This window comes from Alosa alosa, chromosome 1 (assembly GCF_017589495.1).
Source record: "Alosa alosa isolate M-15738 ecotype Scorff River chromosome 1, AALO_Geno_1.1, whole genome shotgun sequence".
Taxonomy (NCBI): domain Eukaryota; kingdom Metazoa; phylum Chordata; class Actinopteri; order Clupeiformes; family Clupeidae; genus Alosa; species Alosa alosa.
Window position 1 is genome coordinate 43,985,262 of NC_063189.1, and position 14,312 is coordinate 43,999,573.

The following is a 14,312-nucleotide window of genomic DNA, read 5'->3' on the forward strand; positions in this document are numbered from 1 at the left end:
TGTGCTGCCCATCCCCCACACACACACACACACACACACACACACACACACACACACACACACACACACAAAAGACAAGTCTGAATACCAGTCCAGGAACTCTCTCAACCTGATCTGTTATCTTAACAACAGACCTGTGCTGCCCAGGGCAGGCGGCCAAGCCGCTGGTGTGTGCTTGGTGCAGCACAGGGCAGGATGCTGGATGCTGGACACTGGGACAGTGAGTGAGGGCTGCGCTCAGCCACATGTCAGACAGACTCCCACAGCAGTTTCGTGCTTTGAGGTCTGATTGGTTAGGGTGGTGGGGATCAGCAGTGGCATGGACAGTTGGATACAACATTTACCAAAGACTTAAGTGCAGTTGAAATATAATTTCCAAGTTTTCTTTATGTAGTAATTTAATGTACTTGTGGTATACTTGTTAGTGTACTATGTTAATACTTCAGACTAAATTGGCCCCACTTTCCAGTTTATAATAGTAAACTCGTAAGTATACTTTATTTTGTACTGCAACTGTACTGATAACTAAACTGTAAGTAAACTAGTGAAGATACTAGTTATAGAACGTACCCTCCAGAATTACGAGCTGTTTTCTTTAAAAGGAAGAAGGTATTACAAACAGGGGTGCCAATAATTGTGGGCGATGTGTTTTTGTTGAAAATACCTCCTGAACCTCCTGAACCACTGCCACCTACAGTACTACTGTTATATACTTCTAGTCCAGTTTTTAGTTCATGATTGTATACTTAAAGTATATCCTCAGTAAACTATAAGTTTAATAGTTTTTACTAGTATATTTGTAAGCTTTCTTTACATGGACTACACATCCTACTTTTTAAGTGCACTACAAGGTTTCCATTCAGGTATTGTGGGGTGTATCAGGAACGGGCAGGAGGAGGAGTACAGGAGCTTGGTGGAGGACTTTGTGCAATGGTGCAAACTCAATCATCTTCAACTTAACACCTCAAAGACCAAGGAGATGGTGGTGGATTTCCGTAGGTCTAAGCCCACTCTGCTACCAGTCCACATTGATGGGGTCAATGTGGAGGTGGTTAGCACCTACAAGTATCTGGGTCTCCACCTGGACAATAAACTGGACTGGTCAGCCAACACTGATGCACTCTACAAGAAAGGGCAGAGGAGGCTGTACTTCCTGAGGAGGCTGTGGTCCTTCAATGTGTGCAGTAAGCTCCTCAGGATGTTCTACCAGTCTGTTGTTGCCAGCGTCCTCTTCTATGCAGTAGTATGCTGGGGAGGAAGCACAAGGAAGAAGGATGTGGGGTAATTGACAGGCTGGTAAGGAAAGCTGGCTCTGTAGTGGGAGCTGAACTGGAGTGCATCACTTCACTATCTGACAAAAGGACCCTGAACAAACTGATCAACATCTTGGACAATGAGTGTCACCCACTCCACAGCACTATTGTTAAGCAGAAGAGCCTGATCAGCTGGAGACTTAAGCTCACTGCCTTGCACAACTGACAGACTGAGAAAGTCATTTGTCCCCAGGGCCATTGAACTGTTCAATGCCTCACTTAAGGGAAGAGGAGAGATAGACTTCTCTGCATAGTCTGTCTGCCTCTTCACCCCCTCCATGTTTGGTACTGTCTGTCCACTAGCCACTTGTACCACTGTCTTTATGCCTCACTGTTTGCGTGCTATATTAGCACATTAGCACATATGCATAACCCCCCCCCCTTCCATGCCACAGCCGAACTGTGGCCACACTTATACATGTTCTTAAATAGTCAAATATATAGATATATAGACTTTACTTTACTTTATTTCTGCATTGTTGCACTGTTGGACTTACTCATTTGCACTATCACCATTGCACTACCACCATGACACTCATTCACACAGAGCATTACATTACATTACATTACATTACATTACATTTGGCTGACGCTTTTTAACCAAAGCGACTAACAACATGGTAAACAGTAAGTTTAAGAACAATTCTCACAATTTTAGGACAGTTTAAAAAACATTAGAGTACAGTAAGAATAAGTGCGTCCGGTGAGTGCTGTTTTTAGCAGTTACTTGTCAGTTTAAAACGGCTGGTGAGTGCTAGGATCAGTAAGACTTGTTGTAAGTGTTGCTATGAGAGTAGATGTTCTCTAAAGAGCTGGGTCTTCAGGAGTTTTTGAAAGTGGAAAAGGATGTCCCTGCCCTTGTAGGAACTGGCAGTGTGTTCCACCAACGAGGAACAACAGATGAGAAAAGTTTGGATTGGCTTGGCGTGCACGGTGGTAGAGCTAGGCGTCGTTCGTCAGAGGAGCGGCGGTCTGGAGGTAGTGTAAGTCTGTATGAGGGCATTCAAGTAGGTGGGAGCAGAACCGGAGACTACTTTGTAGGCAAGCGTTAGAGACTTGAATTTGATGCGGGCATACATAGGTAGCCAGTGTAGCTGGATGAGCAGCGGGGTAACATGTGCCCTTTGGGTTGGTTGTAGACCAGAACCCCGCCCTGCGTTCTGGATCATCTGAAGTGGTTTCACTGCGCGCAGGCTGGGAGACCTGTCAGGAGGCATTGCAGTAGTCGAGTCGTGAGATGACTATTGCCTGAACCAGAAGTTGGGTAGCATCTTGAGTCAAGTAAGTCCTGATTTTCCGTATGTTGTAGAGTGCAGGCTTGGCATGACCCGGCTGACTGAGGCAACATGATCTGAGAAGTTTAGTTGGTTGTCGAGAACAACTCCTAGATTTCTTGCAGTCCTGGTCGATTGAAACAGACAGGGGAGTCAAATTTGATGTTGATGTCGTGGTGTATGGTAGGTTTAGCTGGGATGACCAGCAGTTCAGTCTTTGAGAGGTTCAGCTGGAGGTGGTGTGCCTTCATCCATGTAGCTATGTCTGAAAGGCAATCTGAGATCCGTGCTGAAACCAGGGGTGCGTCAGGTGGAAAGGACAGATAGAGCTGTGTGTCGTCTGCATAGCAGTGGTATGAGAAGCCGTCTTGACGGATAATCTGTCCCAAGGAGGTGGTGTAGATAGCAAAGGGAGGGGCCCAGCACTGAGCCCTGGGGACCCCTGTGGTGAGATGGTGAGGTGCGGATAGCTGACCAAGCCATGATACGTTAAACGGCGTCCTGTGAGGTGGGATTCAAACCAGGAGAGCAGAACCGAGATTCCCATGTCAGCGAGTATAGAGAGAAGGATCACGGTGATTAACGTGTCAAAGGCAACCGATAAGTCAAGCAGAATGAGTACTGATGACCCGGCGGTCGCCCTGGCTTCTTTAAGGCTTCTGTTACAGACAGCAGAGCGTTTGGTAGAGTGGCAGCTTTTGAACCCAGACTGATTTGGATCCAGAAGGTTGTTCTGTGAAAGGAAGTCAGAGACCTGTTTGGAGACTGCTTTCGTTCAATGCCTTTGGATAGGAAAGGCAGTAGTGAGACAGAGACAGCAGGGTTGAGAGAAGCTTTCTTAAGTAACGGTGTTACCCGGGCCAGTAGAAATGTGCGTGAATGTGAATGCTGAAAAAAGATGTTCCAGCAGTCCCTAGGAGTTGTAGGAGTGAATGCTGCGGTCCCTATTGTAGTCATCTGATCAGATCGTTGAGTGGGCATGTAGAGAATTGACTGCTGATTGCCGCCACTTTGTTTGTAAAAATGAATGCGGCGAGGGTATCTGCAGTAAGGCTGGATGGAGGAGGAGGCAGCTGAGGGTTGAGTAGCGATTTGAAGGTTGAGAAAAGTTTTCGAGTGTCTGTAGCGCTGTTGATTTTGTCATGGTAGAAAGCAGTCTTAGCAGCAGTGATGCTGGCTGAGAAGGAGGTCAGGAGTGTCTGGTAGTTTTGAGGTCGTCAGCTAGTTTGGATTTGTGCCATTTCCTCTCCGCGGCTCTGAGTTTGGTGCGCTCTTGTCCGGAGGAGGTATCATTTAGCCATGGATGAGAATGTTTGGATCGAGCTGGCCTTGTGGTAAGAGGGGCACAGCTTCGTCTAGACCACGAGGTCAGTGTGGAGCAGAAGCGAGTCAGTGGCTTCATTAACCTCCAGAGAGGAGAAGGTGTTGAGTGGAGGTAGACCGAGGCAACCACAGAGGAGAAGTGCGTTGGAGACAGGTTCGGATGTTGCGGGCGAACGTGACCATCGGCTGAGGCGGAGGAGGCTGTTCTGACAGGCTGGCGTTGAACTGGATGAAGAAGTGGTCAGAAAGATGGAGAGGCGTCACCATGAGGGTGTCTGTGCTGCAGTTCCGGTGAAGATCAAGTCAAGCTCTTTGCCAGCTTTGTGAGTCGATGGGCTTTGAACCAGTTCGAGGTCAAAGGAGTGGACCAGGGCCAAAAGTCTGTTGAGCCTGGGGCATCTAAGTGGATGTTCATATCCCGAGAACAAGAAGCGGACAGTCATGCTCAGGGATGGAGGATAGCAGAGTGTCAAGTTCGTCAATAAAGTTGCCTAGTTGGCCTGGAGGGTTGTAGATGACCAGCACGTTAGAGTTTTGCTGGGGCGATCACTGTGATGGCATGGAATTCGAATGAGACATATTTGTTTGAAGGCAGTAGCGGGGTGAATTTCCATTTGTTGGAGATCAGCAGGCCCGTCCCGCCTCCTCGTCCAGATAGGCGAGGGGTGTGGGATAGTGTAAGGTTAGTGGAGAGTGCAGACGGGGTGGCAGTGTTCTCTGGTTTGATCAAGTCTCAGTGAGAGCAAAGGAGTTCCAATGAAAGGTGGTTGGCATAGCCAGCTATGAAGTCGGTTTTGTTGACTGCGGATTGACAGTTCCACAAGCCCATGGAGAAGGAGGTTTCTGTTGGTGAGGACCGTTTAAGTTCTTGGAGGTTAAGGGGATTTCTGCCCCTTTTGACATTTCTGCCCCTTTTGGCATGATGCCGCTTTCTGCAATGGCCGGTGATAACAGATATGGAGGAACGGCACATTTTGCCTTTGTCGGTGCCTGTGCTCGGTGAACTTGCACAGGTCAACTTGCTTGTCTTGACCGTGTCCGTCTTAAACGCGGCTGGCTGAAACGAGGGCTGCCGCTTATGCTGCCGCTTCAGCAGCAGCCACTATTTTTATTCTGCTAGGAATTGCAGAGCACCTTAGAGAACCTTACCCTACCTTACTATGCACAGAGAATCACAGGCCCTGTCCCTGCCTCAGTCATTGCAAGCGCCTCTGATTGATTAATCACCACTATGTGGATACTGTTTTTAGAATTGATTTAGATTAAGTGTTAGTTAGTATAATTTATATTTTTGTCATTTGTATTTTAGTATGTTATATATTGTATTAAGTGTTAGTTAGTATAATTTGTATTTTAGTATATTTAGCATATTCTTTATCTTCTACTGTCCTTACTGCTTAGTTGTGTTTTTATATTATATACTTTAATTACTCTTTCTGCTGTTAAAGAATGTGTTTGTGTTGTATGTATGCTGCTGAGACCTTGAATTTTCCCTGGGGATCAATAAAATATCTATCTATCTATCTATCTATCTATCTATCTATCTATCTATTATTTTTAGACTTGAAGCATACTTTTAACTTTAGAGTACTCTGAAAGTTTTTTTTTTTTATATAAATAAGAATGTTCAACCAAATATTGTATTGGATGCCAAAATATAACAACTTAAGTAGTCAACCCAACCCTGTTTTAACCCAAACACAGTCTTTACAGAAAAGTTATAGTAGAATCTGTCATGCAGCCTCTCAAAGATCAGTCCCTGGCTACAAGTACAAATAAATATACTTTAGGAATAAGACTTTAAGACTTTAAATAAGACTTTTCCGTCAGTATAAGCCAAGTATACTTAAGTATAAGTACAAAGTATAGGCTAGATATATACTTAAACCTTTATGTATACTTATGCCAAGTATAATTAAGTATAAATCAATTTATTAGATCTCTGATCAGTAAACAAAAAGTAAACTATACACTAAACTAAGTAACTTATTTTTTAGTTTAAAATAAGTATACTAACAGTACACTTCCATAAACTTCTTTTTTTTGTAAGGGAGGACAGCAATGAGCCTCCTGCCAGGTACAACCAAGCCTGCATCAGAGTGCAGTAGCAAAGGTCAACACCTCAAACCCGCTCCCAGTCCCACTACGGACCTATCAAGCATCCAGAGAGATGGTTTATTTACCCACCGAGAGGCTGAAAATAATTTCCCCTCTTTTGGGGACAATTAGTCTCTGTGGGACGATGACAAAAGCGCTGGTGCTCAGGTATTCACTGGGCTCTTTGTCACGCTGGGTGGTGGTGTGTGACGCTGCAAGCGCCCCCGGCTAATGAGTATGCAGTAACTTCGTTTGGACCCTGTCGTCTAACTTTGGACTAAATGAAAGATCTTCAGTTCTTTCTGCAGGGAGGGCACCACCCACTCCTCCCCATTAAACTGACTTCTGGGGTGAACATCTGTTTTCTGTGGCCTTTTTCGTCAACAGAAGCCCTGGAGTTAGGTGTTGAAGTTATGCATATTCCAAGAACGTCTTCAGGCCTACCTCAGACTCTATACTGTATATGTAAAAAGGTTGTCTAGTCTCATAGGTTCAACAAAACCATCTGTGGGTAACTCAGTTTCTACAGAGCTCTCTCTCTCTCTGTGCGTGTGTGTGTTTCTTTTTTTTGTTTTTGTTATTATTTTTAGTTTTTTTCCTCTCTTCTGTGCCTCTGAAACAAGAATGCAGAAAAACAAACTGCAGAAAAATCCATGTCATTTTCTCACACAGCAATACAAAATGGTGTTGAATTGGGGACTAACTCCCTATTACCGCTGCATACTAAATGGATTTTTGTGATGTGTTGAGTCTATTTTGCCTTAAAGTAAAACTGGTCCTGGTGTAGGTTTGTGTACATATCAAATGCATACTCTCATAGGTATGCTGTACAGCCACATTGTGATACTGAAACCATCAAAAGAAACTACGCAACAATTTTGACAATTATTTCCCTTCATGTTCCCCGTGGTGGCAGGAATGGGGCTGTGCTTCCTTGTTTATGTGTCTGTGCATGTGGCGAATTACCTTGAGATATGCTAATGTGTGTCTGACACAGATAGAGTTGGGCGGTGCGTTTCTTTTCAAATGCCAGTGGATTTGTGCCACGAGTTTTCACTAGAGAATAATTCGGTCAAATCTCAGGTATTAGTGGATTACATGGGATTATTTGTCACATAGGATTGTTGGCACTAGAAGCTACTTATGGTGCATTGCCTTACCTGAAATACCTTGCATTAGCTGAGGATAATGTGTTGTGACAAATTGCCATATAATGATATTAACTAACTAGTGATGGATGCAAAACTGCTGTCATATAACATTAGTCCCTTTGTGTCTGCACAGTCCTTGCAATAATGCCATATTTAGAACTAGGTAAACTTGTTTCTTAAAGATTGTGTTTGTCAGTGTGGGATACCATCAGAGGTTTGGCCTTTGAGGTGCCCCCCTACATCCACTTGTAAAAGCTTTTAGAGGGTCTATATGCCTTTGCCCTTTTACACAGTCATGCCGCAGTGTTTTTTTTTTTTAATCAGAGTTTGCCATAGATATGCAGAGCTGCAGAGATGCCCCTGTCAACTCACAGTCTCATAGTAACTCATACTGTATACATATGTGTGTTTCTCTCTTTGTGGTGTGTGTGTGTGTGTGTGTGTCTGTAGTTGGGGGAGGACACTTTTAACCGGGCCAAGCTGCTAAATGTGGGCTACACTGAAGCCTTGAAGGACAGTGAGTATGACTGCTTCATCTTCAGTGACGTGGACCTCATCCCCATGGATGACCGCAACCTCTACCACTGCTACGACCAGCCACGACACTTTGCCATTGCCATGGACAAGTTCGGCTTCAGGTTAGCTTCCGCTTTTGACTAGCTACCGTTTTTTTTGTTGTTGTTTGTTTTCCTTCTATTTTGAGTGCATTTCTCGAATCACCATTAATGTTTGCGCATCTGGAAGTGCATTTCTAAAAACAGTTTGTAGTAACTGTACCACACAATGAATTACCTACAAAAGCATGTAACTGGCTTGAAATGCTTGAAATGCTTGCTCGTAGATATTTATGCCAGTGAACCCTTGTGCCAGTATTTATGACATGGTCACTTTTAGCATAACATTTACTCAGCAACAGTTTACTAACTAAACACACTTTATCTATTTAGCACAAGTTAATAGTTTCATCATTAATTAAATATTAGTTGTTTGCATAACACTTATTTTAATGTTTTAGCAAATCTATTAACTAATATTGTATTAATTTGTGTTAATAGTTAACTAAATGTCTTTTTGGCACTAATTGACAGTTATTTCTTCCATAATTTATATGTTGAATATTTATTTACAAACTATATGTTAATAGAAAAGTTAATGACTTATTAAACTGTGCTTCTGCCTATCCCAATATGAACCACTCCCCATAGGACCCTTACAATAGATAGAGAGATACTATTGATCCCCAAGAGGAAATTCAAGAAAAAAACACAGAGCTACCTTGACATGCTGCCACTCTTGTCGGCGCCGGAACCGCTTGCAATAAAGTTGGTTAAGCTTAATTAATATATTAGTAGTATATAGCTATGTGGGGCCCCTTATAATAAAGTTGGTTAAGCTTAATTAATATATTAGTAATATATAACTATCAGTATGGGGGACCCTTATAATAAAGTTGGTTAAGCTTAATTAATATATTAGTAGTAAATAGCTATCAGTGTGGGGGCCCCTTATAATAAAGTTGGTTAAGCTTAATTAATATATTAGTAATATACAACTATCAGTATGGGGGACCCTTATAATAAAGTTGGTTAAGCTTTATTAATATATTAGTAATATATAACTATTAGTCAGACGGTGAAGGGACTGAGACCAAAACTGGCTTATCACATTTATTCCTTTAGGAAAAGTTCAAACAAAACATGCCTTCAGGCACTGGCATACATAAAACAGCATCTGCACAAGCAAAATAATAAGTAGTTGAATGGGCTATATTACATGCATCATTATACCATCAATGTCATCCCTACTAGCAAGGGAGACATGCGACATGGAATGTTCAGGTGCACAGAACGACAGTTTATTAATATTCTGAGACTCACTAAACACTCACAGACGTAGACCATACGGAGGTAATGCATAAACATAATGCTAAACTAAATGTACATTCATTTCCTGCTAGACTGAATTGCACTTTCCATGCACACTAAGCTAAAATACACTGAATGCATGGAAAGTTGCTAGCGGAGTTTACAGCTAGTCACGTTAGACTCAGTGTGTACAGTATACATGGATTTCTATGCAACGTCACGAAAACATGCATGCGCAACCAAGAGGCAGAATATAGCAAGCGATTTTACCATTTACCCGCTAGACTGGATATGTATTGCAGATATTTGTAATTCAGTTTTGCCTAGTCAAAACGAACGTTTTAGATATCCGCAATTGAATTCTTCCTATCCATAATTGTCATTTCAGATATCCACAAAGACATTCTTCCTAGGACAAATGACGCCACATTTGCCATTCATTTCTATGGGGTTTATCATTACAGATATCTACAATTCAGTTGCAGATATCCACTATGTGAATTATGGATATCTGCAATTGAATTGTAGATATCTGTAATTTCAGTTAGAGATATCTACAATTTGATTCTGACTAGTCATAACTCCAGTTGAAGATATCTTTAATTCACCTCAATTCAAGATATCTACATGTTCCTTTTCAGTTTTCATGTAACTTTGTAATTAGCACTAATTAGCATCATGTCAGAGCAGCCAGAGGGCGAAGGAGTTTTTAATCGTCTTTTTAATGCTGCAGCTTTTGCAAGACAGGAGCTGGCAGCAAGAATTGATGATTCAATGTTGCTTTGATTTTTTCGATTAGCCTACAGCCAACACCATTATGAATGGAGTTTCCTGTAGATGGTGCTGGTGCATTTAGTAGCCTAGGCCTACTAATTTATGTAAGCTACGAAACAGAGATCAAGCCAGTTGATAACGTGAGAGTCTAATAAACCACACGGTGTCCCTGAGTTTTAGTTATTTTAGAGGTCAACAAGACATTACAGCCATGACTGCTTCTTCTTCTTCCATTCATAGAAATAAGGAAATAAGCCCGCTTCTTCTTCGATTATGTTGGGGAGGGGAAATTAGCCTACGGACAGAGAATGTCTAAGTAGACGGGCTCTGCTACGGATCTAAAGAGCAACGTCTTGCACAATAATTTGCACTAATCATAATGACGTTTGAGATATCTTCACCTTTCATTCTGCCTAGTCCAAACTGAATTAAAGATATCTGCAATTGTCATTTAAGATGTGTGACGAGTTGAATGTTGTTTTCAATGACATGATGACAGATATCTGTAATTCAGTTTTGCCTAGTCAAAACTAAATTACAGATATCTCTATCTGACGTTTCGACTAGTCACAATTACGCTACAGATATCTTGAATGACAATTCCAACTATCCAAAATGTAATTGCGACTAGTCAGAAAGACGTTGTTGATATCTACAATGTTAATTCCAGATAGTCAAACTTAGCGGGTAAATGTTAAAATCGCTTGCCATAGGCAGAAAGCACCATAGAACAGCATAGAGCAATGCAAAAGAGCAAAAGAATAAAATGAGTTTTTGTGCTGAAAACTGCACCAATTCGAAATCAAGATGGTTAGAGAATGTTAAATAGGTTCAATATCCCTAACGGAATGCATGTCTTCGCCAAAAATGACAAAATACAATGTTCTATTAATAATGCAAATGAACGGCAAACTTTGAAATATAGTTTGAAATGAGATGTTATTATCATTGAGACAACAGGGGTATACAAAAAAATCTGATTGTAGCTTACAGCAGCCAACTATTTAGGTTAAGTTTATAACGTTGTGGACGGCCACCAAGCATCTTCTGCCCCACGTCTGTGCGCGTATCTAGTTTTGTTGGTAAACGGGAAACCCGTGTATGGTTGTTGGTCATAATGAAAACATTAATAAACATTCTCTAAGTTGCTAGAATTGCACCCAAATCCTAACAATACATGGAAAGTAATATAATACAGGTGGTATATCGACATTTTCAACTTAAACAACATTTTACAGTTACAAAATTAAAACAAAGTGGGGAGTGCTTTATACAGTCAACCTACCCAATGCAACGCATACCGCTTCTGATCGGCTATGGCAACAATACAAGGACATAACGCAGCAGAGCTGCAGTATACCGTTTCTCCAAAGGGGGCTCCAAAACAGGGGCGGTGGTAGTGTAGTGGTTAAGGAGCTGGGCTAGCGTGCAGTAGCCTGAAAGTAGTCGGTTCAATTCCCAGCTTCCACAGTTGTGCCCTTGAGCAAGGCACTTAACCCCAAGTTGCTCCGGGGACATTTTGATCCCTTGTAATATAGCTGACATATGTAAGTCACTTTGGTCAAGAAGTGTCTGCTAAATGTAATGTAATGTAATGTAATGTAAAAACACCAATCTCAATAAAGCTGCTTAATTACGACGAAAATCACATACAAACACTAAACTACATTTCTAACTCTGTTACACCCCCCTCCCCTGAATTTTACCAAATTCAAACAGCAACTAACTAGTACTTCCAAAGGCAAAGAGTACACTACTTTCAAACGCTAGACAGAGGGTCACCAATTACAGGACAGCCAACCACAAAGGTATCCAATGAGGATGAAGTGGAAGAAGAGGTGTGCAAACACTCACACAACCAACCACTGGCAGTACTGTAGGGTGCCTTATACACCCCACAAGACCATAAAGCCATAAACCATAAATTCCATAAATTCTCCACAAAGCTAATCAGAAAAGCTAGATAAATAATAATATGTCATTAACTTTTATATTAGCATATAGTTTGTAAATAAACATTTAACATTTAAATGATGTAAGAAATAACTGTTAATTAGTGCCAAAAATACATTTAGTTAACCATTAACAAATATTAATACAATATTAGTTAATAGATTTGTTAAAACATTAACATACAGATTTTATGCAAAAAACTAATATTTAAATATTTTGATGAAAAAAAACTAACTTGTGCCAAATAGATATTTTAGTAACAATTAACAAATATTAACAAAGGGTTAGGTAATTACTAGTTTACTATTTATTATGGCACCTTATTATGGAGTGTTACCGTAATTTCAGTTCAATTATACATTACTGCAATGTTTACAAAATTATACTAGACAAAATTAGAAAAGTAAACATTGGAAACACCCCTTTGGCAGAACTACAGTAGTTCCAGTATTGTGTTACTTTCATGTTGCCTCTATAGGCATGGTTGGAGATGTTCTTTGTGTTATCTGTACGTCTGTATGTCTGTCTCACCAATTCTCGTGAATGTGATATCTCAAGAACAGATAACATTTCTTAAAACACTTTATTTTAATGTGTCGCCGTTACAGTGTACCTAGCTAATTAGGTACAGTGGTACAACCTGTGTAACAACATGTACTATCAGGTACTATCATTGTACTTGCATTATGTATTTGTGGGTACCTACATATAGTTGTTACATTGTAATACTGAGTGCTTTTACAAAACTTTGCCAATTTGCCTAAATTTTCATCAGAGGCAAAGAGCTGACCTGAGACCTGCTGGATGGGGCAAATCTGGTCATGATAGATTTGATATACAAACCAGTCTTAGCTCCAGTTAAGGCCTCATTGTCTTCAGTGTACATGTAACAGCTGTGCTGCTACAACCTTGTTACTCTTTGATACAGTGGAATAAACCTATTAAGTGTACCAGTTAATTACTTACATGTACAAATGACATGTATGTTGTGTTTTCGATGTCTTGGAACAGGTCTACTAATTCACTACATAGTATCAACTGTGTTGGTACACACTTATTGCTCTTTGATACAGTGGCATAAACCCATTAAAATGAAGTGTACAAGTTAAGTACTTACAATTACATATTACATGTATGTTGTGTCATTGGTGTCTTGGAACATGTCTGCCATTACCCTACATACTGTAGTACATGTATCAACTGTGTTGGTACACATTTATTACTCTTTGATACTATGTAGTGAATTAGTAGACCTGTTCCAAGACATTGAAGACACAACACTAGCCTACCACTAACGTCATGTAAACCACACAATAACAATACATTTCTGATAGGCCTATTTGACAGAGTAAGCATATTAACAGAGAGGTTTTATTTTAAATTGTATCATTTTCAAAAAAGTATAATTATTGCAAGTTGCACTACTTTTTAGTATTGGTTTTATACAAGATGTATTTATGAAATTTGCACAGTAAAAGTTCTGTATTTTGACTGCAATTGTCTTTGCATTCTGTATAGATTCTTCATTAGAATCATGAGTGGCTCTTTGTAAACAGCATAATTTTCTGGGGCCATGCAAAACTGCATTACCACTAGTGTGGAGTTATTCTACATCATGACAGTAAAATAGACCATCCTTAGTCAATGTACTGCAGCAATTCCTCTCTCAACCTGTAGAAAATGCTGTGAACATCTGATTATGCATGAAAAAAAATACCGTCATATACCGTGAAACCGTAAGAATTTTGAAAAATACCGTGATATACATTTTTGGTCATACCGCCCAGCACTAGGATGAACTGATTGCAAGTTTGGTGGTCAAAGCTCAAGTTCCCAATAATGCATGTAGACTGAAGCTGAACTGGTGTATGGAGTCACTCAACCATGGGGTGGTAATTAATTGTAGAATTCTATTTCTAGGAGTAATCGCAGTGATGGTAGTTCTTGTTGTTGAAGTTGTAATAGTTATTGTAGTGATGTTGGGTTTTTGCAGTACAAGTTGATCAGAGGGATTTCACAAAACTTTTGGCTGATATAAGCATATTACTGCAGATTTCTGCATGATTACTTTCTTACACTATTATGACTGTGAACACTGGAAGTAGAACAAAAACACTTCAGTCTTGATGGACAGACCCTTTCTACAGAAGCAGCAGGGTCAATGGAACTTATTTAGTGTGAGATTCTCCCACTCTCTTCAATTCGTAATAGTCTGGGAAATTAAAGTGGAGCCAAAGGTCCTCTGAAGTTTTGTTGCCGGTGAGTTTGAAAGAGGAAATGAGTCTGTCTTGCATCTGCTGCCAGACAATCTGGCCTTTTGCTCTTGCGAGGCTTCATTTCCCTGCTTTTTTGCTGGGGCCAGTGGAGCCATGCTGCATCCGGACGCTTCACCTGCCACTGTTAAGACCCCTAGGAAGCGAGGCGAGGAGAGGAGGAGAGTCATCTGAACTCATTTGACTTCATCATCACTTTTCATCCTTGGGATGATTACCATACCTAACCAATTTTACCAAATTACCAGTCTAAAATAGTGAAGCCCCTCCCACCACACACACACACACA

The 14,312-nt window shown here is 40.8% G+C and overlaps 1 protein-coding gene across 1 annotated transcript in view; it reads left to right on the forward strand.

Annotated features, from left to right (window-relative positions):
- The window catches only part of b4galt2 (UDP-Gal:betaGlcNAc beta 1,4- galactosyltransferase, polypeptide 2), a 79,613-nt gene that overhangs the window by 51,642 nt on the left and 13,659 nt on the right, over positions 1 to 14,312 (forward strand). The window contains exon 4 of the mRNA XM_048249152.1: positions 7,609 to 7,796. Within this exon, the coding sequence (XP_048105109.1) occupies positions 7,609 to 7,796 (188 nt within the window). The remainder of the gene's footprint in view (positions 1 to 7,608; positions 7,797 to 14,312) is intronic.